The sequence below is a fragment of the Chelonoidis abingdonii genome, chromosome 2 (genome assembly GCF_003597395.2).
Source record: "Chelonoidis abingdonii isolate Lonesome George chromosome 2, CheloAbing_2.0, whole genome shotgun sequence".
Lineage (NCBI taxonomy): Eukaryota > Metazoa > Chordata > Testudines > Testudinidae > Chelonoidis > Chelonoidis abingdonii.
In genome coordinates, this window is record NC_133770.1 from 153,954,832 (window position 1) to 153,979,598 (window position 24,767).

General features: G+C 44.5%; 1 protein-coding gene across 1 annotated transcript in view; it reads right to left on the minus strand.

Moving 5' to 3' along the window:
* SLC4A5 (solute carrier family 4 member 5) overlaps positions 1-24,767 on the minus strand; it is a 123,192-nt gene that overhangs the window by 31,637 nt on the left and 66,788 nt on the right. Inside the window, exons 7-15 of the mRNA XM_075062728.1 lie at positions 24,312-24,469; positions 20,174-20,261; positions 19,337-19,491; positions 16,463-16,621; positions 15,115-15,289; positions 14,233-14,366; positions 12,871-13,142; positions 2,705-2,766; positions 937-1,137 (exon numbers count right to left, since the gene is read on the minus strand). Of these exons, the coding sequence (XP_074918829.1) occupies positions 937-1,137; positions 2,705-2,766; positions 12,871-13,142; positions 14,233-14,366; positions 15,115-15,289; positions 16,463-16,621; positions 19,337-19,491; positions 20,174-20,261; positions 24,312-24,469 (1,404 nt within the window). The remainder of the gene's footprint in view (positions 1-936; positions 1,138-2,704; positions 2,767-12,870; positions 13,143-14,232; positions 14,367-15,114; positions 15,290-16,462; positions 16,622-19,336; positions 19,492-20,173; positions 20,262-24,311; positions 24,470-24,767) is intronic.

Below are 24,767 nucleotides of genomic sequence, written 5' to 3' on the forward strand. Positions count from 1 at the left end.
GTGGCTTGGATTCTGCTACTTTTAAATGAATTGTATGCATAGAAAAAGTTCAAGAATCTTTTAGAGAGATGCAGACTTCACAGAAATGGGAAGTGAAACATATGGGCATCTTAAATTTACCCTGAATTTTAAATGTTGTTAAAAACTTGCCATTATAAAAGCTAAGACCAATAAAAGAACAACTCAAAAAAGGCCTCCTAATGAAAGCAGTATGCAGTGTTTGCAGCCCAAACATTGCTACTTCTGTAAGAGAAATGGACCATAAATAAAAGCAAAACTGGCTTCATTGATTTTCATTGTCCAAAGTAGGTGAAATGCAAAAAAAAATCAACAGAGAATATCCATAGCAAGCAGCATACGGATATTTAAAATTCTTTCATGTTTAATAATTTAAAGGACACCTGCTGGATAGGTTAAGCTCAGAATTTTGTTGCTGTAAAATAAAGTGTGTGGAAGGGAAGGATAAAAGCTAATATGAAAATGTTTGCATGGATTTCTATAAAATAAAATTAATCTTCTGTACTTTATTGCACATCTCCTTTGAACAGGTGTCTAATTAAAAATCATGGGGCGAGCTAAAGAGATGTTCATAATAATAAAAACCCCAAACACCCAAACTAGAAATCTTGCATGCTTCTATTTCTTCTTTTTCATATTCTCTCCACATCCCCACTCTGCCCTGCACATTCGTTCAGTAAGACCCTAATCCTGCAATTAGATCTACCCAAATCGACCTTTGTGCCTGTAGGGAAGCCCTCTGACTTTGATGGGACAACACACAGGCATAAGAGAGTCTGTCCATGCAGATCCAAACGCACGATTGGAAGCCACAATCTGTATTTCAAATTCCAGTGTGTCTCTCAAAGGGACCAGCCTACAATTTATGGTAGAAACTGAAATATAGATGGGTTTCATGGTCTTTGTATTTTTTCTTACCTTTGTAGGAAAGTAGCGACTGAACTTGAATTTCTTCAGTGTTACAGTCATGGAATAGGTCCCAAAGAAGAGGATGAAGGACATGAGGGCTAAGTCAGGAACAAATTTACAGGATTTCCCTACTAGGCTTCCGCCATACTTTAGACATTCCTTCTTACTCAGCTGGGTCCAGTCCAGAGCTGTTACATTAATAGCATTGTACTTGGAATCAAAGTGTTGAAGAGAATAAACCAAAAATATTATTAATACATTGAGCAATTCTAGTGTGCATGCAAATACAATTAGTCATATGGCACTGCTTAGGAGCACCATTATAATTCTGGGGAAAGTTAAAGTGCTTCATCAAATATACAGTGCAACACATCACCATCACCTGTAAGAACTTGGCTCAGAATCAACTTTATTTCAGAATTTGTAGTATTCAACGTATTTCCTACAGTAAGTATAAGGATAACAGTAAATGCAAGTAACGATATCCTTTCATCCAACAGCAAAATTGGCAAGTTGTAAAGGGTGACCACTGTCGTGACATTAAACGTCAGCGGCGCTAAACCAGATAAGAACCATGTCTCCTAATAATGAGGCATCCAGAGCTTGTCTGGTGCCCAAGTATGAAAAGATTTTTCAAAAAGTGCCTAGTGATATTTGGATCCCCAACTTGAGACCGCTAAAAAGGGCCTGATTTTTGGAAAGTGCTCAGCACCTGCCTATGAAAGTCAGACCTCTTTAAGGTATCTCAAGTTAAGCACCCGCAAGGTGGAGCACCCAGAATCACTCACAACTTCTGAAAGTCTTGGTCATTGTTTGTATCTTGGCTAGTGACAAATACACACCAATATAACAGTAACAATCTGTCTCATGGTCTTGGATTCTCTACTTATTCTAACTTGTGAGTGTAGACAAGCCCTAAACTGGTTTATAAATTGGTGCAACTTTTCTAAGGGTTTGTCTACCCTTGAAAGTTAACTTGGACTAAAGTAGGGTATGAATTTAAAGTCTACTAGCTACTCCTGAATAACTGTGTGTAGACAAAACCTTGCTCTGATGAATGTCCCAGGTGGCTGGGAACTCCTTAAGCCACAGCACAGAGAATTTCACTGGTTTAACTTGAAATGTGATTTTAAATTGAGTTAAACCACTGTGGAGGGTCTTTCTTCATTTTAAACCAGGCTCGTTTAATTTCAAGTACATCAGCTATGAACAGCTTTAAATTCAACTGAAATAACCTGCTCATAAATGGAAATAAGCGTGTCCATGCAGAGGTTTGCTCTGGTTTAAATAAGCCAGTGCAAGTCTGTGCATACAGAGGCCCACATTCAATGGTGAGGTACATGCTTTAGAAGTGCTTGACTGATTGTGTATGCACTGCATACACAGCCACACAGTGGAGATTAACTAGCCCAGCATGCACGGCTGTGGATTCTTTGGCTCAGTCTGTTTTTTGGTGGTTTATAATATCCTGGTTGGGCACGTAAAGGCCAATGCAACTGGTACGAAGAAAGATACAGTTCCCATTCTGCTCCTTCCCCAAAGCTGAACGTTAATTCCATGCTGTGATTTAATTCTTTCGGCCGGCAAGTCATATAACTAAGGAGTTGATTTCTAAAGAGGTCGCTGTAGGCTTTGATAGCATCCCTGGAAGACGAGTGAGTGACTGATTTAGCTGGCGGATCTCCAGTTGTCCCACTTACTTTCTTTCTGGGCTAAGAAAGGATCCAGAGGGCTCAGCTACTGCCTACTTGAATATACATAAAACAAAAGTACTTACCACAGAAATGTTAGTGATGTTTGGTGCCAGCAGAGCTGAAGCATTGAACAATGTTGTATTCACTGCAGAAAAGGAGTTTGTTATTAAGGTTTTATATATATAAAACAAATAGTCAAATTCAATCCAGCATGGAAACCCTGTTTAAGCCTAGAGGACCCTGCTGGCTTGAACCAGTAACTGCCCTTTCATTCCCAAGAGAGAGCAAAAAACTCTGTGTTCCGTTCCCAGCAAGGGTTACCCAGTGTCACACACAGCTGTGGGTCGTTTAGACAGCTCTGTCTACATGGAAGGGAAAGAATGTAATGAAGACTAGGATAAGCACATTATTACAGACCTGTTGGAAAGGGAGGGGGATGGGACCCAGGAGTGAAACCCAGCACGAAGGGCAGAAAACATTTTTTGGGAGCTAGAAAGTAAACCCTGGTTCTAACTCCAGCAGCGACTTCTCCCTGATTAATATGGTGTGTGGCCTTTCATTTAGACCAGAAAATGACCCCAGGAGAGCCTCATTGCCAGGAACCCCAGAGATGCACTTCATTGTAAGAAAATGGAACAGATTGCATCTTCCTTCAATATCTGAGGATGGGTGGCCCATGGAGACTACAGGTCCCATGGTGCAACACTTCATCTTAGGTCACATGACCTCAGACTCAGCTCCCATGCATCTTGGGATTTGTGGTGTCAGTGGGCTTCCCCTCCACTTTAAATGACCACATTTGGTCCATGGATCACATTTGACTGCAACCTAGGTCACTGTCAGAAGCGTTGCGTCTCAGCCTAAAGAAAAGAGTAGCCAAATAAAAGAACCCGTTTTGGTTTTCTGGGTAGCTCCTAGGGAGATATACCAATGGAAGCCCCTCCACCATCCATTAGGTGACCTCTCCCAGCTCCCTGGATGCCCCCTCAGTTGTTTATTGTGTTCTTTGCCATTATAACATACAGTTGTGCTTACTACCAATTCAGAGAACGCATGACGCAGATGGGATCCTTTCTTCAAACCCTTCACTTTTCTGGATGTGATATGGGAGAGGGATCATAGTTTGAAAGTTAAGATGTACATCAGAAAGAATTGCCATCCTTGGTGGAGAGGGTGCTGGAGAGAACCTAATGTCTCTTTCTTCTGGAGGGGGGTTTACCCTCATTCTTAGAGGGTCACTCCTTCTGCAAGAACTTTGTGGCTTTTGGAGAGATCCACTGGGGCCCACCTTTTCAGAAACAAGCTGTGAAAATAGAAATCCTTCTCTCTCCGGAAGCTGCATTTGCTCAACAAGTCACCTCTCATCTAGGGTGAATCTCTTCCGTTGCCATCCTGGATTCTCTCTGCAAGAAGGAGGCTTCCCTCTCTAACCCCGCCCAGCCCTTTTCAAGGAGAAAATGGATGGAGAGACTTGGATCTCTCGCACTTGGAAACCCGAATGGAGAAAAAAAAAAACCCGCAGCACTAAGGATGGTACTTAGAGCAGTTCTCTGGCACCTTCTGGTGGAGGATTTTGAAGTAGTTAACGAAGCTGCAACACCCTTGGTATGTCGGTATTATTCCAGCTATTGTATAGATGGAAACTGAAGGACAGAGAGGTTAAGTGACTTTCCTGAGGCAGAATGACTCAGAAGTAGGAACTGAACATGAGCTGTGAATTTCTGTTGTAAGCAACACCCACTGCCTGCTTAAAGAATACCCTGCAGAAGGATGAACTTACTGAAAAAAACCCTATGCATATTTACATGAGTTTTGAACCTAATTGTCTCACTGCTGCAGATGAACTTGTTAAAGTCATGAGGTTTCTTTTGGCAGGCATAGATTCATCATGGGAGCTGTAGTCTCCATGGGCCACCCATCCAGTTAACAATTCTTCACATATGTTAAAGGATGTTATAAAGAAGCAGCGATCAATTGTTCTCCATGACCACTGCAGGCGGAACCAAGAGTGAATGGGCTTAATCTGCACCAAAGGAGATTTAGATTAGATATTAGAAAATACTGTTTAACTATAAGGAGAGTTAGGCACTAGAATAGGCTTCCAAGGGAGGTCATGGAATCCCCATCAGTGGAGGTCTTTAAGAACAGGTTAGACAAACACCTGTCAGAGATGGTTTGAAGTTGACTTAGTCCTGCTTAGTCAACTCAAGGGACTGGACCAGATGACCTCCTGAGGTCCCTTCCAGCCCAATATTTCTATAATTCTGAAGGTGGCAAACGCATAACATCTAATGTCCTGCCTCAAGATGCTGTCATTCCTTTCCCCAATGAACTACTCAAGATAATTAATGAAGGAGAAGTGATTGCTGGATTAGAATCAGAGCCCTTGAAGCTACCAAGACAATACTTCACCACCAGAGAAAAGAAAGGGAAAACTGAACTAATGTGACTTTTGGTTTGATTAACTCCAGATTTTACAATGTTAAAGGTTTCTCTCGATAACCTTTAGCTTTTCCAGAACCAGACATATTTGCGATTTCTACTGCTTTAAATTGTTCATTGCCCGTCTTAAAGAACACTGTAGCATTGGCTGTATTTTTATGAGAAGGCCCATAAAAGTGCTTTACACAAATGGATATATTGGACTCGAGATAAAAGTAGGAGACATAAAAAAAATAAAAATAAAACAAAAGGGTCAGAGTATCAAATATTAAAATTTTTTAATATTTATAAAGTGATACTCACTTGAGATTGAAAGCAGCCAAATAGATGTGTGCAGCAGAGACAAATATGGTACAAATCAGTTACAATAGTCAAAAATCAGAACTAACAAAAATAAATAAAAGGACCAAAAGGAGATTAACATACACTCTCAATATCTAGAAGAGTGAAATGTCCAAATCTGAGACCACTTTATTAGATGCTCAGAACAACATGGGTGAAAGAACAAGTTTCAGTGTGGCTGCTGTTGGGAGGAGACTGAGGGTTTACAGTGTAGAAGAACTTCTAGAGAAGAATGGAGTTGCCATGTGGACTTTGGGGTTTGCGTGTAACAAAGGAGATACGTGTGGTTTTGGTTTGCTCAGCTGTTTTAAGTCACTTAAAATATATTTTATTATTAAATTAACTCAATGATGGTAAAAGATGCCAGCTTGACAGCTCTGGAGACTGAAATCCTTTGTCTGTCCAAAGAACAGATTCTGCACAGATGAAAAGAAGGTTAGTTGTCCACACAGACTCCACCAACATGCCTCAAACTCCTGAAGGGACTGCTGCTAGGAGTGAGGATAATACAGTCTCTGTGGACTAGATCATGTTGTTTAGACGCAGTCCAAAGGCAGAAAGTGCCTTGTGACTCCCACATGTTTCTGTATAGTTCACCTGTCACTACACTCCTATATGGGTTTGAGTTCACAGGAAGCTATTACTACAGGAGGCCATCCTGCTAAAAAGAATATTATGATGAAGCAAAAAACACACACATTCTTTTGTGCTAATGTCCTCAGAAATCAGACAGTTGATTTAGTTCCCTCTAGTTCAAACCTGGATCCCAGATGGTGTTCACAGGAGACACGTGAAATGCGTGGGTGGGTCTCAGAGCAGTTTGCGGGAACCCACTAACCCACCATTACAACCAGGGCTGCCCAGAGGATTCAGGGGGCCTGGGGCAAAGCAATTTTGGGGGCCCCTTCCATAAAAAAAAGTTGCAATACTAAAGAATACTATAGTCTCGTGGAGGCCTCTCCGGGGCCGGGGGGCCTGGGGCAAATTACCCCACTCCCCCACCCCCCGGCACCCCTGATTACAACTGGCTGTAATAGATGGGCAGTCTCAGAGAGGTCAAATGAGCAGTGGAGACTATGCTAGCAAATCATCCCTAGAGATGAAGGACCTGATTCTGTTCTCACACTGATTTTAAACCAATGTAACTCCATGCTTGGAGTTTTTCCCAGTCAGAACTGAGTGATGTCTCCAGGGTTGCATTAGGGAAGTCTGCACTGCCACACCCATCCTGTAGATGACTAGTGGATTTCAGCTTCCACGGCTATTGCCTCTGTCTACTGATGCCTTCCATTTGGGTATTGCTCAACAATGTATGAAAAAGAAAGTGTTAGCAAATTTCTGCAGAAAGGTGTGTGTATGTGCAACATTTAATCAAACTGGAAAAGTTCACCATTGTTTGCGGAATATTTTGGGGGTAACTCTGCACTTACGATAGTCCATTTCTTTTTGAAAACGGTCCTTTTCTCCCTGTGCATTGCACCAGACAGAGACAGGGCCCTCTCTTCAGATTTCCCTTTTTTATATTTAACACTTCACAAGATCACCCAGACTGTGCCCAGGCAGGAGAAGCACTTTTTCAGACCCTACTTTCACTAGCAGACCTGTGGCCACTGAGTGGAAAGTGCTGTTTCAGAAAAGAAGACTCAAAGGGTCAAATCCTACTCTCAAGGAGGGCCTGATCCAGCTCCACCGCTGGCTTCTACAGCATCAGGTCCTTACATCAGTTTACATGAGAATCATTCCACTGAAGTCTGTGGAGTGACTAGATATGCAGTGACTTCACCAAAAACAGAATTTGATCCCCTGGTGGCAAGAAATTGCAGCCTCTCTAGTTAACAGTTTTAAAACAGGAAAAGATTTAAGAAAAGTGATTAAAGATAGATCTGGAATAGAAAAAGTTAGAATTTCTAAGCCAGTTTAAGAGGCTTGATTTTGTTGCCAAACAAATAGGCTACATTTTTGCGAAGACAGCCTATTTTTCAATCTTAGGAAAAACTCAGTTTTCACTGCAAAAAAAGGCTAAATAATCTAACCATTTATGCAGACCGAAATTTAAGAGGCACTTTCAAGATTAAATTAATATATTTTAAAAAAATCTCTTCTGATTAAAACTGGAATATAAAAATGCATTTACTTTTCATTATTCATGAATTTTATTTGCATGGATTCAACTCAGTTTAGACTCAGTGAAAGTAGACTGCTCAGTTTCAGTGTATGCATGTTCAGTTTCACTTTCTGGCTCATTGCACTAGAATGATGATGTTATGTCTGAGTTTCTAAAAGTGTAGGATGATGATATTTAAAAAGTGTATGTGTGAGGGGGGGAGTGTGGGGGTGTGTGAAATCAATGCAAATTTCTCCTGTTTTCCTTGAAATGTAAGTGTCCTGAAAATCTTTCTATTCATGTTAGTTGTGGTTCTTTCAAACAAAATCCAAACTTTTGCCTTAAAATATTTGGCAGTTTCTCCAGACAGGAAGGGAATTCACTGAGATCTGCATGAGAGAACTGGTTGGAAAATGAAGGGTTTTTCCTGCAGAAAATTCTGACTCTTCATTAAAAAACGCTGATTTCTCCCCAGTTTTTGGCAACTGAAAACGAATAAAATTTTGGCCAAAAAGTTGAATTTTTTTTTTTAATCAAGACTTTAGTTTTCCAATGAGAAACTGAAATTTTTCAAGAAACACAGATCCTTTCTGGTAAAATGTTCATTTTTGGGTCAAAAATCAAGTCTTCCATTAGTCTGAAGTTCAGATAGAAAATTCTCCAACCAGCCCGGATGGATGATTCTGAAGGGAATAAATTGGAGATGGTATGTGAGCTAGTGGTTGCACTAACTGTAGTAGCTGGCAGGACTTGGAATGGGCAGCAAAAATACATAGAGTCATATATCTATTGTTTCTCAGAGAGCTATAGCTCATCAATAGGAGCCAGTAGCCCAAACCAGGTAGTCTATTATTCCTAAATCAATGAAAGGACATAGACTTGTAAAGGGGGCTGGTTTCCTTCTCTAAGCTTCCTCTGTCTTACCATCTGCATTCCATATGGTTTTGTCATGTATTCAGTGTTCTGCCAGAGAATTCCTGGCAGACACCAGCTGGCAATATTTTGACATGCATCTTTCAGGATGGCACTGTACGTATCAACGAGGTGACCTCACCAATTGCATGTTAACAGGAACAGGTTTCCAATCATATTAAACTGTAAATTCCAAGTCAGAAAATATTTTGTTTTTCAAAAAGAAAAGAGCTGCTGTTTTCTGTCCACATTTAGAGAAAGGGAAGGTATGTGTCAGCAAGGTAGCAAAAGGAAATTGCCCGTAGGACTCAAACAGGTGAAGTCCTCACTCTGCTGCAAACGGGACATGCTCACCCCAGATCTGGTCCAAACTTACCTCCTACCCTTCCTGGAGTCTGTCTTTACTGTCAACAACCAAACATAAATCTCTTAAGCTTTCTGTAGGGTTGTTCCTAGAGTTTTTACCCTAGAGGACCACACACTGTCTCAGGCCCTAGTTCTTTTTGCCTCTGTAATACTGTAAGTGGGAACTAACAGAATCCCATTTGACAGTATGAGGTGTCGGAAACAGCTCTGCATCGTAATGCACCTGCAGATCCCTGCATGCCTGTGCGCCTTCCTGGAACCTACCATTGTATTACAGCTCTATTCGACCTTTAATAAATATTGTGGAAATTTCCCTTGCCCTCTCTCATAGCTGCCTTGACTCTATCTGATGCATCATGTATATCGTGGAGAAACATAACTCCAGTGATGAACCAAGCATATTACCTTTGAGATGTCAATGTTTCATTAGGTAAACTGAGTAATGGGCCCATGCAAACACACAGCGCTTCCGTGGCAGAGCTAAGAATAAGACCCCAAAGTCCTAGCTCCAAGTTCTCTGCTCTAATCACTTCACCAAGCTACAACAGCAGTGCTCCAATGGCATGCTGGTACTTCAAAGCACACTGCTGCATTATACCATCGCAAAAAGGATACGCATGAATCAAGTGAGAACAGAACAACACTGATTACTGCCTGGCAAGGAGACAATCCAGAGGGTTTCTGTAGAACTGGACTGATTGCAACTGTGTACTGGAACAGGAATTTTTCAGTTTCCTCTGAAGCATCTAGTAAAGGATGCTAGAGATAGAATGCTAGAGACCTAGGTCGATGGACAATTGTTCTGTCTGGTATATGGGCATTCCTATGTTCCTACAAAAAAGGAGAAGAATGCTTATGCTGACAGCAGGTCTTTCTGAAAGGTTACTTGCTACTGATGTAGGAAAAAACTTTAACAAACCAATATTTAACACGAGCAAAGTCAGCTAAATGTTTCCGTGGCAGTGTTTCTTGCTCAGCAGATTTAATATTCGGATCAGACCAGTTTACCAACTTTGGCCAAGACATTTTAGAACACACTGTAGGAAACAAGCCAGCACTGGCTGAGGATATGGAAAGGTGGCCCCATCAGTCACTAGTTTCTATGATTTTACAAGGGAAGAGATGGCAAAGGACCAAACAAACCAAACTGTGCACAAATGCTCAGCAATGCACTTCAGTGCATAGATTTCGAGATGGGATATTACTTTTTTCTACAGTCAGCCCAAAGGTGCAAACTGAAGTTCCAACAAGGCAGCTTTGGCAAGATGAGCACAGGCCCTAGCCAAGAAGCAAAACAGCCACTGCAATGCAGAGCAGGGTGCTGCCAACATGAGAAAACACAATAACGACACCACTGGAAAATTCCAAGAGTCCATTCACTTTTTCTGGTCTTCGCTGAGGGCTTATCTCCACTACCGCTTAAGTCAATGTAAGTGACGTCACTCAGGCATGTGAAAAAGGCACCCCTCTGAGTGAAGTAACTCAACTTAAAGCAGTGTGCATGCCGCGTGCTAGGTCAGTGGGAGACGCTCTCCTGCTGACATTACTTCCCCATCTCATTGAGATGGAATAATGTCGTCGACAGGAGAAAGCTCTCCTGTTGCCACAGTACATCTTCACCAGATGCACTCCAGCGGTGCAGCTGGGCCGATGCAGTGCGGTAATGTAGACTAGCCCTGAATGAACTGTTGGGGAGGGGGGGGAAAACAAACTTAGAGATGCTTCCAGACCAAAACAACCCTGGAAGAACTTGCAGCAGTCAATAGTGTGTTTCTGCCTGCTCTGCTTGAGAGGAAAATATAGTCCCTAAGAATCTCCAGATATGGGGAATGTGAGTGGAGTGTCCTATATCGATTTAAGCCTCTATCAAGCATTCTAGCTGAATTCAGTAGAACACTTTAGCAGGTGCTTAACTTTAAACATCTGCATAGTTTCTTTGACTTCAGTCAGGTTACTTGTGTGCTTAACTTTAAGCGCATCTTAAGACTTTCACTGGATCAGGCCCAAGTGCTCAGTCCTTGCAAGGTCTAGCCCTTAGTTTAGAGATGAATGGTCGCAAGGTTGTTATAATGTGACACTCTTCATAAGAAGAAAAAGAAAAGATACATGAGGCTGGTGGCACAGTCCATGGTTTCACAAGTGAAATCGTGACATCACGGTACAGCATCACAACCCAGTGTCCTCATGTTAGCATGTGACATAACATGTGACATAAAAAGCTTGCTAAAAAATAGTGATGCGGACTGCACCAACGTGTATTGGAGCCAGAAGCTTCGCAGACCTAGCTAAAGTACAGCTAGTCCAGACCAGAAGTACACCTACGGGAGCTGCAAATCACACACCAGGCTGCTGTGTAGACGTATCCACTGTGTCACAATGAGATGATGCAATATGGTCAGTCTAGGTATCCGTAACTGTGCTCATCGGCATGGTATCTGAGCTGGAGGTGACACTGCACACAGTGTTGTGGTTGTTCAGTAGCACAAATGCCAATTGTCGATAACCATGAGTCAAGAAAAGAAATAAAAGAAGTGACGGATGTTACTTGTAGCACATCAGGCAAGCAGGTAAACATGTAAGGAAGTGCAATCAGATAGATGTCTATGGAGGTTATTCGGCATGCCAGTGCTTGTTTCTACATTTCTATTTCCAGTGTGTGTTGTCATACCTTTCTGCCTTCTCCTTCCATAGTTATTTTAAAATCTCCAAGAGTGTTTTTCTTCCCTTAAATAAATCAGGAATTTTGAGGGAAAACATTTCCTGATAACTCTGTTCTCTTCTGAGAGCTACTAGTACTTTGCACCCCTGAGTATTGTGATCTGAATTCTGGATAATTTGGAAGTTAACGTCCAAGAGCAAATATGAATATTGAGGATGAAATGAAAATAAAAACTGGTTGGGCTGGTTTTGGTGTGATCTAAATGAGCCTGAATTACAGCCTTCTTCAATACAGCCACTGGCAGAGAATGGGTACATCTTGGCTCTGGAAAAAGGTTGGTTTCCTCTCACTCAATGTTGTTTTGCTTTAATTGCCCTATCCCTTTGTATCTTTGCGGTAGTAGAAATCAGCACAATACTGGATGAAGCTGTTAAAAATCAGAACAAAAAAACTCACCCCCAACTCTGACACAGTCGCATTTCTAGAAAAGGACCAAGGGGTGAACCAGGCAAAAGGGTTGTGGAAACCTAGTGAATATCCCACTGGTAGCCCTGTCACTGAATATACTTAAAACTGGAGATGATAAAGCCATTCAAGAAGATACTCTTGGGAACAATCCAGCATTGGCTGGAAGTTGGCTCTAACAAGTCTTCTCCATCCCTAATTCCTATGGTTTTAGGTCTGGCCATCTAGAGGAGGTATTTTGCTACATGACTTCAGTGACTGGGGATGGGCTGGTCTGCCAAGGAGGAGATGATTTTTAAAAAAAAAATTTTTTTGCTCCCTTTTGGGAGCATTACTTTAGGGAACCAGGTTAGAGAACTGCTGGTGGGGAGGTCACTCTCCAAATCCCCGTAGGACATAGACCGTACTTTGTGGGATGGCACTGTAATCCACCCAGAGACACTGCGCCCACAGGCAAATGGGCACTGCCACCATAACCGCTCTATTGTGGGGGGAGGGGTGAAACTCGTATCTAGGAATGTCCTTTGAAAGTTCAGCTGGCCAGGACTTAATAATCTTATTGTCAGGAGATCTTAAAAGCACTTTGCAAAGCAGGTCAGTATCATTTCCCCCATTTTTACAGATGGGGAAACCAAGGCACAGAGACTTGCCCAAGTTCACCCAGCAGGCCAGTGACAGAGCTGGGAAGAGAATCTAAGTCTCTTAAGTTCCAGTCCAGTGTTCTAACAACTAGGCAGCACTGCTTTCATTTAAAACAAGCTGCTGGCGTAAATCACCAAATGAAGCTCGTGCAGCAAAGGCTACCTGCCCCTCCACCAGGTCGCAATTTGCAAGGACCAATCAGGAAGCTGTGTAGCACTCTCTCTCAAGAACTGGACCTCAGCATGACAGCTGCGTAGTTCAAGCAAATTGGCCATTTCACAGTGAAATTCTCAACAGGGAATAGGCCTTGTACTCACCTGGGTCAGGAGCAATGCACTCGCATTTGTACATGGTCACATAGTCTGGTTTGAAGTCTGCATTGATAGGGTAATACTTAAAGGCGCCGATCATCTTCTTGATAGCATCATAGATGAATATAAAGCTGATGAGGGTGGAGAACCCCTCCTCAGTGAAGCGTGTGATGTACTTTATAATGAAGCTGGCGTCTGTAGCCACCAGGACAAGGCACTGTAGGGCAGAGTGTAAGCCGATCCACAGACGGAACTCCATGTAGTCTATGCTGTTGCCTCTGGAATTGTGCACAACAGGAGGTCAGAACAAAACGACAGCTCTGCTCAGGAAAGAGAGATACAGGAACTGAGGGCTCATGAAAAGTGTCACCATATCTGATCTCCAGTGAAAGGAAGAGCCTGCTCCCCACAGGGGTCCTTTCACACCAGTGATAATGGCCACCTTCTTGGGAAAGAAACCAGAGTCTGTGTACTTACATGGCCTCCATTTCCATCCTCATCTATCCTTGCCACACCCCTGTAAAATGGGGGCAGTGCTGGTATCCCCAGCTCATAGGGGGAAATGAAGAACAGAGACTACATGACTTGACCAAGGTCACATAAGAAGTCTGTGGCAGAGTAGGGAATTGAACCTAGGCTGCCAAAGTCCCAATCTAGTGCCCTAATCACTGGCCCATCCTTCCTCTCTAACTCCGTCAGGTACAAATAAGAGGCACAGGGACGGGGATGGAATCAAAGGAGCAACAGAAGAACCCCAGTAGGGGACACCAAGCAGAGAACCCCAGACAGGGTCTCTGCTCCAAGAGAAGATCAAGGGAGTCATCCACAGGACAGGTCTGCCACGAGCTTCCTCACTCTGCCTGCCAACGTGCCCCTAACCAGCACAGTGGCTGCCAGGGGTCAGAAGTGACTCAGTCTCCATGGCCCATCCAGTATTCAGCCACCAGGCTGAGACTGCCAATGACTGGGCCGGGGAGCACCAGTGATGTGGGCACCCTGTTAAGTCTCCTGGATTGATTGCCGATGCCCTGCTCAGTAAGCAAACCCGCTACAGGAGCTCCCCCAGCAGCCGCTGAGGAGTAAAGAGAACTGTGGAGAAGTCAGGGAGAAGACACGGGAGCTCCCTCTGTCTCCTAAGCGCCTGCTTCAAGCTCCTGTTCTCACTGGGAGACCCACAGAGCTATGGAGAAGGCTCTCTAGGCCTCTTCTCTATGGTAGACCCACCTGGAGTGCTGCCCACAGCTATAATGTTATGGCCAGAGGGACGCTATGTAGGCCTCAACAGTGACTCTGAACCTGCCCTGCTCTTGTGCTCCCCCTTTGGTGTTACTGCTGTGAGGGCAGCAATTCTGAGCGAGCTCCACCTACTTGCTGAAGTCGAAGAGTAGCTTTTCGAAGATGAGGATGGGCCCTGTGCTGCTCAGGATAATGAGTGGCTGCCCAGCAAAGCAGCAGAACAGGGAGCCCGCCATCGCCGTGCCGAGGAAGCTCTCCATGACCCCCTTTGGGAAGAGAAACAATGTGAGCAGACATTCAGACATGTGCCCTAGGTTGCACCAGAGGAGTCGTGCCGAGGGGAGGTCTAATCACAGTGTGTGGCTGGAGAACACACTCACGACAGTTCTCCTTAGCCTGTGTCTCACTGGAATCAGGCAACGCAAGAACCCCTGCTTCGTTCCTCAAGACACAGGTCAGTGCTTTGGGGCTGATACTAAGCTGAATGGGCATTGGTGAATTACCGCACTTAGCACAGGTGCTGTGCGACACACAGGCAGGGAAAACGCTGGCAAAAGCAGTGATTTCATTACAGACTCGTCGCACTGTGAGGTATCTGTGGGGCTCGGAAATGACTGTTTGGAGTTTGCAATCCCTTAAGTCTCCCCCTCAGGCTGAGTGACGGTTATGTCCAAGTCTTAGCTAGGAATGGCTTTTCACACTACGGACCGCAGTGAGGTGGAAATCTCTCCCAGCAACAGGGCAGGAGTATTTACCTACCACATTAGGGAGGAGAACTGGCTGCAGTTCCAAAGGAACCTGGCCTGCTGCACAGGGGTTATAGCCATCTGCTGAGAATCCTGCTATCTGCCACGTGTTAGCAAGGGGCAGGAACTTCAGGGTCTCACCATGCAGCACAGCTAAGGTGCGTGCCAACAAAAGCCACCTAGCAAACACTGGGGCATCTGCATCCAAACTTCCAGCTCTAATAATCCTTCGGAGAAGAACAACTCCCCGGGCAGCTCTTTGATTTACCTGGTAGTTGTCTGTAGCATCACCAAGCAGCCCCCCAAATGTTATGGCATTTGTGATGCAGCCCAGGTAAATGAAGAGGATGGCGGAGATAGACTGGATATGAAAGCCTTCGTAGAAATCACTGGGGAACCAGGGCAGCTTCCTCTTGATATCCAAATACAGGCCGCCGCAAAACCTGAGGGAGACACGCAGATGGGTCCCAGGTGCGGCAATCCCAGGAGCTCTGAGTGGAACTAGGCAATTTAGGATTATTGTTTGTGATGTTGCAATGCCTGGGAGCCTGGTCATGGCTCAGGACCCCACTGCACTAGGTATTGTATAAATAGGGTGACCAGATGTCCCAATTTTATAGGGATAGTCCCGATTTTGGGGTCTTTTTCTTATTTAGGCTCCTATTACCCCCCACCTCCTGTCCTGATTTTTCACACTGCTGTCTGGTCACCCTATGTATAAATGCATAACAAAGATGCTGTTCACGAGGATGTGTTTTACCCTGCGATAGCAAGGGGTGACTGCAGTTTATGTAGACCTACCCGAGGCTGGCTTTAATCAAGCTTTGGTGGGCTAGCCTCATGAATAAATACCCACAGTTCCAGGCGGGCGTGGAGTACTGGGTACTGGAGCAGGTGTTGCTGCAGCTCTCTTGGTCCAGTTGCTGTGCTAGCTTGATTAAAGCTCGCTCAGGTATGGTTACAAAAGCTGCAAACACACCCTGTGATTGCAGTTTAGACATACCTTCAGTATGAGAGAACAGGTGAATGCAATGAACAGATGAAGAGGGCACAAGCAACCAGTGAGCCCCAGGTAATCCGTATACATCAGGGATTGCATTCTAAGGCACGGATACTTCTGTGGCACATGCCGACCCCAAGGCGGAATCTAGCCTGACGCTTGCTCCTACTTTTCCTGGCAGCGTTTAGCCAGGAGACTAGGTCAAGCAAATTTTGCTTCTTGGCATTCAGCTGCAAGCATAAGCAATTGTGCACACACGTGAGACCTTGGGTGGGCAACTCCTCATTTTGCACACTCAAAGGCACTTTTGCACCAGCACCCATCAGTGCTAGCCTCCACCTGTGTAAGGATCTGTGTAAATCAAAGCATGACTAAGGTCTCATAGACATTTTGGGGGAGGGCAGTTTGGGAGGGGAGGACTAGGACCATTCTCAACATTGAGGGTGTTGGGGAGTGTGCTGAGAGGGGAGCAGAGGTGCTTGTGTCTGGGGTGGGGTGGGGAATTTCATTTATCCTTGAAGGGGAAGGGAAGATGCCAGGCTGGAAGGCGGAGGAGGTTGTAGGAGAGGGCTGACAGCATATTGCCCCAAAGTAGAGGAGCTGAGGCTTCGCTTACCTGCCTGTCCAGACAAGCTCTTCCCCTACTTCATGCACAGCTGGCATTTCTCCGTTGTCACTGCCACTGCCGCCCCCTCCACCTCCGCCACTCCCTCCGGCCGCTCCTCCTGCGGTGCCGTTCATCTGCCCTGCTTCGTTCAGCGAGAACACTGATTTCCTGAGAGAGACATTGGAGGGCATGATTGGAACAACAGCGCTTCAGCAGCATCTCCCCTCACCCCAGGAAGGGCGCAAAGGACTTTGCAATCAGCAGGAGTTTAGCCTCCCTGAACCCCTGAGGAGTTGGTCATTCTTAATTCCCCTTTGTAGATGGGGATAATTGAGGCACATGGAGGTGAAGCAACTTCTCCAAGGTCACCCAGAGAATCAGGACTTCCAGGAGTCTTGATTCCCATGAGCCCAGCTGTGCACACAGGGCCTCCCTTTAGCATAGTTGTGTCTGTGGCAGCATTTTGATTTTTGGTTGGATTTGCCGTTAGGATAATCTAGGGCTTCCAACAGTGAGTAAAAACACCTAGCTCTCCTAGAGCATATTTCATCTCATAACACTTCACAGGATCATCTCCATTTTACAGATGGGGAAACAGAGGCACAGCAATTTGGCCAAGGTCACCCAACACACCAGTGGCAGAGCCAGGAATAGATTCCAGGCCTCCTAAGCCCCAGGCCAGTGCTCTGCCCACTAGGCCAGACTTGATGGCTTTGCCTGTTTATTGCAGACTGAAGTACAGAATGACCTGAATCTGTGATTGCAGATGAGGCAGACAGATTCTTGCATAACCTGGTCTAGTCTACACAAAAGCCAAGGGCTGTATAGGAGCCTTGAGTTTTATACCAGCTGTCACATGCCTATTACTTCTTTTAATGGTATAGATCATTACCCTATTGTTATTTATTGTTTTTCATGGAACTTCCACAAGCCTCACAATCACCTTAGAGGATTATAAATGATATGTATAGAAATTGCTTCCACTGACCCACAAGCAGCCCTTGTAACACTGCAGCCATACTGCATCAACTGCCAGCACAAGAGGTGAGGAATGGTGCAAACTGCAGAATCACAAAGCCCACATTTAGATTTTCTTGAGAAAACAAAGCTTTCCATGAGGGACAGAGATCTAACCCAGCCCGCAGTGTTCTCTTCTCTAGCACCCAACACACTACTCTTCTGCAAAACCTGGCCACCAGGGGGGTCACCCAGGAGGTGTAGCTGGGAAATTAGTTCCACTCTCCAACCATCTTTCCTGTTGCTGGAGTTTTTCCTACCAATAGGAAGAGAAAAAGTTGCACATTCTCCAGTTTAGCTCATGTGCACACACTGCGAGATAAATTGACCTTTAGTTATTGGATTAATGCATCATGAAAAACGGAGCATACTGTAGCCAGAAGTGGGATATATTTCAGTAAGATGTTATTTGGATCTAGCATTTCTCTTGCCCCCAAAAAGCAACTCTCCCCTGCCTGTAATTGTGCTGTAAGTTGCGAACTTTGGTGTTTTTTTTCCTTAAAGAGCCAGCTGCTGGAGGCAGGGGATGAGCTAGCTTTTACTTTAAAAAGTAAGTTTCCAGAGAAACCGGTTGCAGAGAAAAACTTGAAACTGTGACCTCTAAGGGCGTGTCTAAGGGCTAGTCTCAGAGCCCGGCTCTACCACCTCATGGGGCTTCTGCTAAGGTGCTAAAAAGAGCTATGCCCCCTCTGTAGGCTTCGGAGCCTGATCTCTAACCCGAGCCCAAATGTCTGCATGGCTATTTTTAGCACTCTAGCACGAGCCTGGATCTGCAGACGCGGGCTCTGAGGCATGCTGCCATGGGCCGGTGTTTGCTGCGCAGATGTCACCCTAAAAGGCTCAAAACCTGGAAGGTGAATAAAAATGCTTGAGTTTGGCAACTCTGAAAAGTGCTACGGAATCTTTCTATCTTATGCCACAGTAAGGGAGCACCTCCCAGTCTTTAGTGTATTCATCCTCGCAAAATGAGGTCCTCCATGCAGCAAAAGTGCTGGAATGTTGTTCCGGAGCGTTCTGGCCCTGGCACAAGAGACAGATGGACCCCTGCATAATCCATACTCCCATTTTAGAGGTTACACGCTCACAGATTACTTAGAATCTGAGTGCAATGCTCGTATCTAGACTTCAAAGACGAGATGGCATTTGAAGTAACTTTGCATTGAGACACAGAAAATATTATACAAGGCAGATTTCTTAAAGATTCCTCATATTAGCTACGTTTACATTTGTCTATAAAGGGATAGTGCTAACCAGGAGGCTAAAACGCTAGGATAGTAATGGCCATGTGCACACACTGCGAGATAAATTGACCTTTAGTTATTGGATTAATGCATCATGAAAAACGGAGCATACTGTAGCCAGAAGTGGGATATATTTCAGTAAGATGTTATTTGGATCTAGCATTTCTCTTGCCCCCAAAAAGCAACTCTCCCCTGCCTGTAATTGTCCTGTAAGTTGCGAATACAAATTCTGCTAATAAATGGCCACATTTCATCAGATTTGTTACCCAAAATTCAGCGCAGCTCCAGCTAATCAAATCTGATGCTGCTCAACTGGTTGTGCTGGTTTTACACTTGTGTAATTCTATTGACCTGATTTACACCACTAACTATGAACAAAATCAAGCTCATTATGCTGCTAATAATCATATTTAGCTCTTATACAGTGCTTTTTAATCCATAGATTTCAAAGTGCTTTACAAAGTGGGGGGAGGGTCAGTAACATTATCCCCATTTTTATAGATGGGGAAATTGAGGCACAGGGAGTTGCCTAAGTTTACCCAGTAGCAGAGCCAGGAACAGAACCCAGGTCTCCTAAGTCCTAGTCCAGTCCACTATGAACTGCACTGCAGTTAACACCACCTACCTCTTCTCAGCGGAAGGTACTTTTTTGGGTGGCTCTATTCTAATATTTGGATCCCACTCCCCTGGCGGGAGGACAATGACTTCATCCAGAAACTCATCTATTCCTGCAATCAGGTCATCTCGGTCTCTGGCCTTGTAGGCCACATCACTGAAAAGCTGGAAATACATAGAAAAGTCAAACGGTTTAGGCAAACTGTTAGCTAGGCAGCAGGAGAGATGGAAGAACCAATTCTGCTAGAAGAAGGGTCAGGCTTCATCTAACATGCTTTCTAGATCACAAAGATTTTGGACTATGGATTGTGGCTCTCATTCCTAGCATGAACATTTGTGCTTGTGAACAATATTTGAATGAATCCATGGCTAACTAGGACTTCAGGGTGTCACTCTGTTGCATGCTGGAATGTCACACATTCGCTGGGACTTGACTCAGACCCTCCTGCTCCAAAAGCCAAGTTCTCTGTCATCTGAACGAAAGAAGAATCTTCACTAAGTGTTGGCAATATGGAACCTATGAGACACAGCTGAACGGATTCTATCCAGGGGAGGACAGTGGTGTATGAGCACGCATACACACACACGCACACGTTACAATATTTTAACTTTATTCCTAGGGCAGATCCCTCAGCTGATGTAACTCCACTGACTTCCATGGAACTGCTCAGATTTTTACAGCATCTGCCAAACTGGTTTTATGATTTTCATTCTGGTCCTGGAGCTCTGATGGGATGTCTCATTTCATCTTTGGGAAATCCCATAAATGTATGGACTGCCTGGATTTAGTGCACATGAAGGGAATGCAACAGGAGCATGGCTCTGCCATATCATAAGATTTACTTACGTCATCCACCATGAGGGTGGCGATAGCTCGGCCGATTTCATTGTAGGATTTTGCCTTTCCTGAAGGACCCAGGAGAATAAAAAGGAACCTGGTAAAAGAATAGAACTCATGAGCTAATGGCCATCTTTGCAGTCTGTGGTTTAAATTACAACTCTTGCCAGTATGCAGGATCTGGTCTGAACAATCAATCAAACTAGTTCCAAGATGGAGCTTGATAAAGTTACGAGCAGGGTTATATGACAAGGTTATCTGCAATAGCAGGGGACTGGTCTCAATGGCCCAACATGTCCCTTCCAGTCCTGAGCTCCTATGTAAGCAGTTGTCTAAACACTAAGTTTAGCTGCTCAAGAAATACAGGATTAGGCCCTTTGATTTTCACCAGTTGGTTCTCTCAGATACAGCCTAATCCAGCTCCCACTGCAACCCCAGGGGAGTCTCATACAGAATCATAGAATATCAGGGTTGGAAGGGACCTCAGGTCATCTAGTCCAACCCCCTGCTCAAAGCAGGACCAATCTCCAACTAAATCATCTCAGCTGGGGCTTTGTCAAGCCTGACCTTAAAAACCTCTACAGGAGGAGATTCCATACCTCCCTAGGTAACCCATTCCAGTGCTTCACCACCCTCCTAGTGAAATAGTGTTTCCTAATATCCAATCCAGACCTCCCCCACTGCAACTTGAGACCATTCCTCCTTGTTCTGTCATCTGCCACCACTAAGAACAGCCGAGCTCTATCTTCTTTGGTAGCTGAAGGCTGCTATCAAATCCCCCCTCACTCTTCTCTTCATCGAGTTCAATGGGAGTGTTAGTTTGTGTGTCAACCCACACTAACGCAGCATGACTCTTTGTCCCCTTCTAATTGCTAGAAAGCACAGAACACGTAATGAGCCTGCTAGTGATTTTGAATTAACAGATCTGGCCCTTTATTACAAACAATAGAGGCTTGTAGACTCAGAGGGCCCAGGTTCAATCCCACAGATAACGTAACCAAGGTTGTGGTTACAGCTACACAAGGGTCCCCTCCCCTCCAAATAGTGGCTGGTCACTGGGATGTGTGATCTGAAATGTAGCAAACCTTGAATACCCATAAGTACCAGAAATCCTGTTCTCATGAGAATCCCAGCACCGTTCTGCAGACTGAAGCAGGAGTGCTGGAACAATTTGTATAGTGGGGGTGTTGAGATCCGTTGAAAAACTATAAACCCTGGATAAGATGGAAACTACTTCAAGCCAGGGGGTGCTGCAGCACCTTCAGCTCCCCCAGTTCCAGCACCTATGGACACGAGGCAGTTTGGAGACGAATATGCAGGCTATCCAAACGGGAACAACTCAGCATTTCTGATCACTATGCAAAAGGTGAGCTTTTCAAACGCTCTCAGAGCTGGCCCAACTTTGCTCCCACTGACGACAACATTAAAACTCCCATTGACTTTAATGGGAGCAGAGTAAGGCCACCATGGAGAGTTTTTGAGAATCTCGCCCCAAAGCATTCCATTATTACTTCTGTACGCAGCCCCGGCAAGTCCTGGCAATGCAAGTCAGATCCTATTGATGTCTATGAGTTCATGGCAGGGATGCCCATGGGGCTAAATATTTGCCTTGGTTTCATTCATGGCTTTTGGAAATAACTTTTAAAAGTCTCAAGGAGGCACTTCTGGACCCCCAAAATGTGATCTGCTCTTCAGTTCCTGAATGGTGAAAATACCATAAGGAGACCAGATCTTATGCAACAGTTATTATCTTAGATCTTTATCTGGTCCCCCATTACTCTAAGCTCTGAGCCTCACAATCTTTAATTGATTTGTCCTCACAACACCACTGAGAGGGAGGGAGGTGCTGTTATCCCCACTTTACAGATGGGTAAACCAAGTGATGTGACCAAGGTCACACAGGAAATAGTGGATAGAGCAGGGAACTGAATCCAGGTCACTCAAGTCCTGCCTAATCAGTGGACAATGCTTCCTCTCTAGCTCCACCAAACAGGTCCCTGGGTTAAAATTAAAAAAGAAACTGATTAAAGTATTTAAATATTTAGAATAATATCTACAAAAATACTAAATATTATATCAAATATACTAATATAAACAGGTGATTTTATGTGGATTCCTCCAGAACCCAAGTGCCAAGCCTTACTTTTTCCAAAGAGGCATTTGAACGCCCTATAACAGGGGTGGGCAAACTTTTTGGCTTGAGGGCCACATCTGAGTATGGAAATTGTATGGTGGGCAATGAGAGCTCAAAAAATTAGGGGCTGCGGTGTGGGAGGGAGTGAGGGCTTCGCTTGGGCATGTGAGTTCGCCTGGGTAGGGCTGGGGATGAGGGGTTTAGGGTGCAGAAGGGTGCTCCAGGGTGTGACTGAGGGGTTTGGAGGGTGGGAGGCAGATCAGGGCTGGGGCAGGGGTGCAGGAGCGGGTCGGGTTGCAGGCTCTGTGGGGCGTTAACCTCAAGCAGCTCCCGGAAGCAGCGGCATATCCCACCTCTGTCTCCTAGGCAGAGACGGAGCCAGGAGGCTCTGTGTCTTCCCCATCCACAGGTGCCACCTCTGCAGCTCCCATTGGTCACAGTTGCCATCCAATGGGAGCAGCAGGGGCCATGTATGGAGCCCCCTGGCTGCCCCCACACATAGGAGGCAGAAGGGGGACATGCTGCTGTTTCCGGGAGCGGCGCAGAGACCTGGCATGCACAGAGCAGGGCAAGCCACCTCTCCACTGAGGGTGCCTAATTGAAAATGCATGTTGATCATCAGAACCAACAATTAGATGATAATTGGAGGAAGTTATTTTGTGAGTAAACAAGCTACATAACCAGTTTCCTTGACAATCTGAAGCAAAGCACAGTTTGGACTATTAGTAGCAAGTAAAATTCATCCCGTTCCATGGGCCAGCGCAAGGCTATATGCCACACAAACCTTCCTCTGAGCAAGAGCCAACATCAGAGCTTAGAGGTCAGAGATGTCCATCTCCATCTTTCTGGGCACTGACGTATGGAGGTGAGCAGGGGTGGACCAAGAGACCTACAGAATATTCTATGCCCCTGAGCAAAGCAGACCCAGAAATCTGCAGCCCACTAATTAAAGAGTGTAAGCAGCATTTAAGTGGTGCATATGCTTTGCGCAGACCCCTTTCATCCACTGTGCCCTTTTCATTTGTAAATATCAAAACACTTAAGGTCAGTATCATTATACCCATTCTACATAAAGAGAAACTAAGGAACAGAGCAGGAAAAGGGATTCATATACCATTTAGTGGCCTAGCTGGGAACTGAACCCAGAAATCCTGACTCCCAAATTATCTCCCAAACGCTGCAAGAAAATATAGGTTAATAAAAGCTCTGGTCTCTCTCCAGTTCATATAGGACCTGACTGCCCCACTATCATTAGTGAAAGTTACATGAGCTATCTGAACAGTGCATTAGACCTTAGGAACCCATAGCCTCCTGAGACAAGGGAAGAAAATGTTGTCCCAGCTAACATGGAAGGTAACATGCTATACTGCTAGAGGTGGGCAAAGTTTTTTGTCCGAAACTTTTCTTTGTTGAAAAATGCAGGTTTGGTGACACTGAAACATTTTGCAAATTCATGTCAGTTTTGTTGAATTGTTTGTTTGGGGGACCCCCATCCCTCCAAAATTCGTAAAAAACCCACCAAGATATTGGAAATTCTTCTCTCCATTTGCAATGACTGTTTGCTTTGAAATTTCTCCTAATTTTATTTCAAAGGTTGAAATGGTTTGAAAAACACTAGCAATCAAAATAAAATGTTTTGTTTCAGGTCAAATGAAACATTATGTTTGACCCCAAACTATTTTATTTTACTTCTTACTGTCTGGTTTGCCAAAATCTTTTTAAACATGGTTCATTTTGGGTTGACCTGCAACAATTTTTTTTAACCTTGATTTTTCAAAACGGCCAATGAATCCAAAAGTGTTATTCATACAGCTCTAATTAGACACCTTAGGAATCTGTAGCTGTCCAGAGACAGGGGAAGAAAATATTGTCCCACCTAAGCTGGAAGGTAAGGTGTGCTATACCGCATCAGGTTTACATAAGAGTTTACAGCTGAAGCCCCAGTTCTGAACCACCAATACCTTTCTTCAGTTCTTGCAAAAGCACATTTTGTTTGTTTAAACAGCTGCGCACCTAGTGGGGACAGGAACTTCTGTCACCCCGCCCAGCATGGTGGACTGTATGAGCCTCACAAATGCAATGAATGGCTTCTCCAGGAAGTCTACCTCTCCCACCAGGACATTGGAGGCTTCTGCGTCTTTGGGGATCTTCTTTATGAATTTATTTTTTAGCTGTTGAAAGAAAAAGAAAGTTCATTCATGGGTCAGATCTTCCTTTACTTTACTTTTTTTTTTTTTTTTTTTTTTTTTAAATAACACCATGACAATCTATTTCTGCTTGACATTTAGGATGCTAAAAACTGCTGAGCTCCTGCTGTGAAATTGGAGTTTCTCCTTTCCTCTAAGCATATAGTAGCACTTGGGTACGAGTTACTAAGTTAAGGCAAATCAACAGTGTGAAGTCAATGCACATGGGTTAAAGCATTTTAAACCCACCTCAGTGTGGATGCTTCTCAATCAGGAGTAAAGT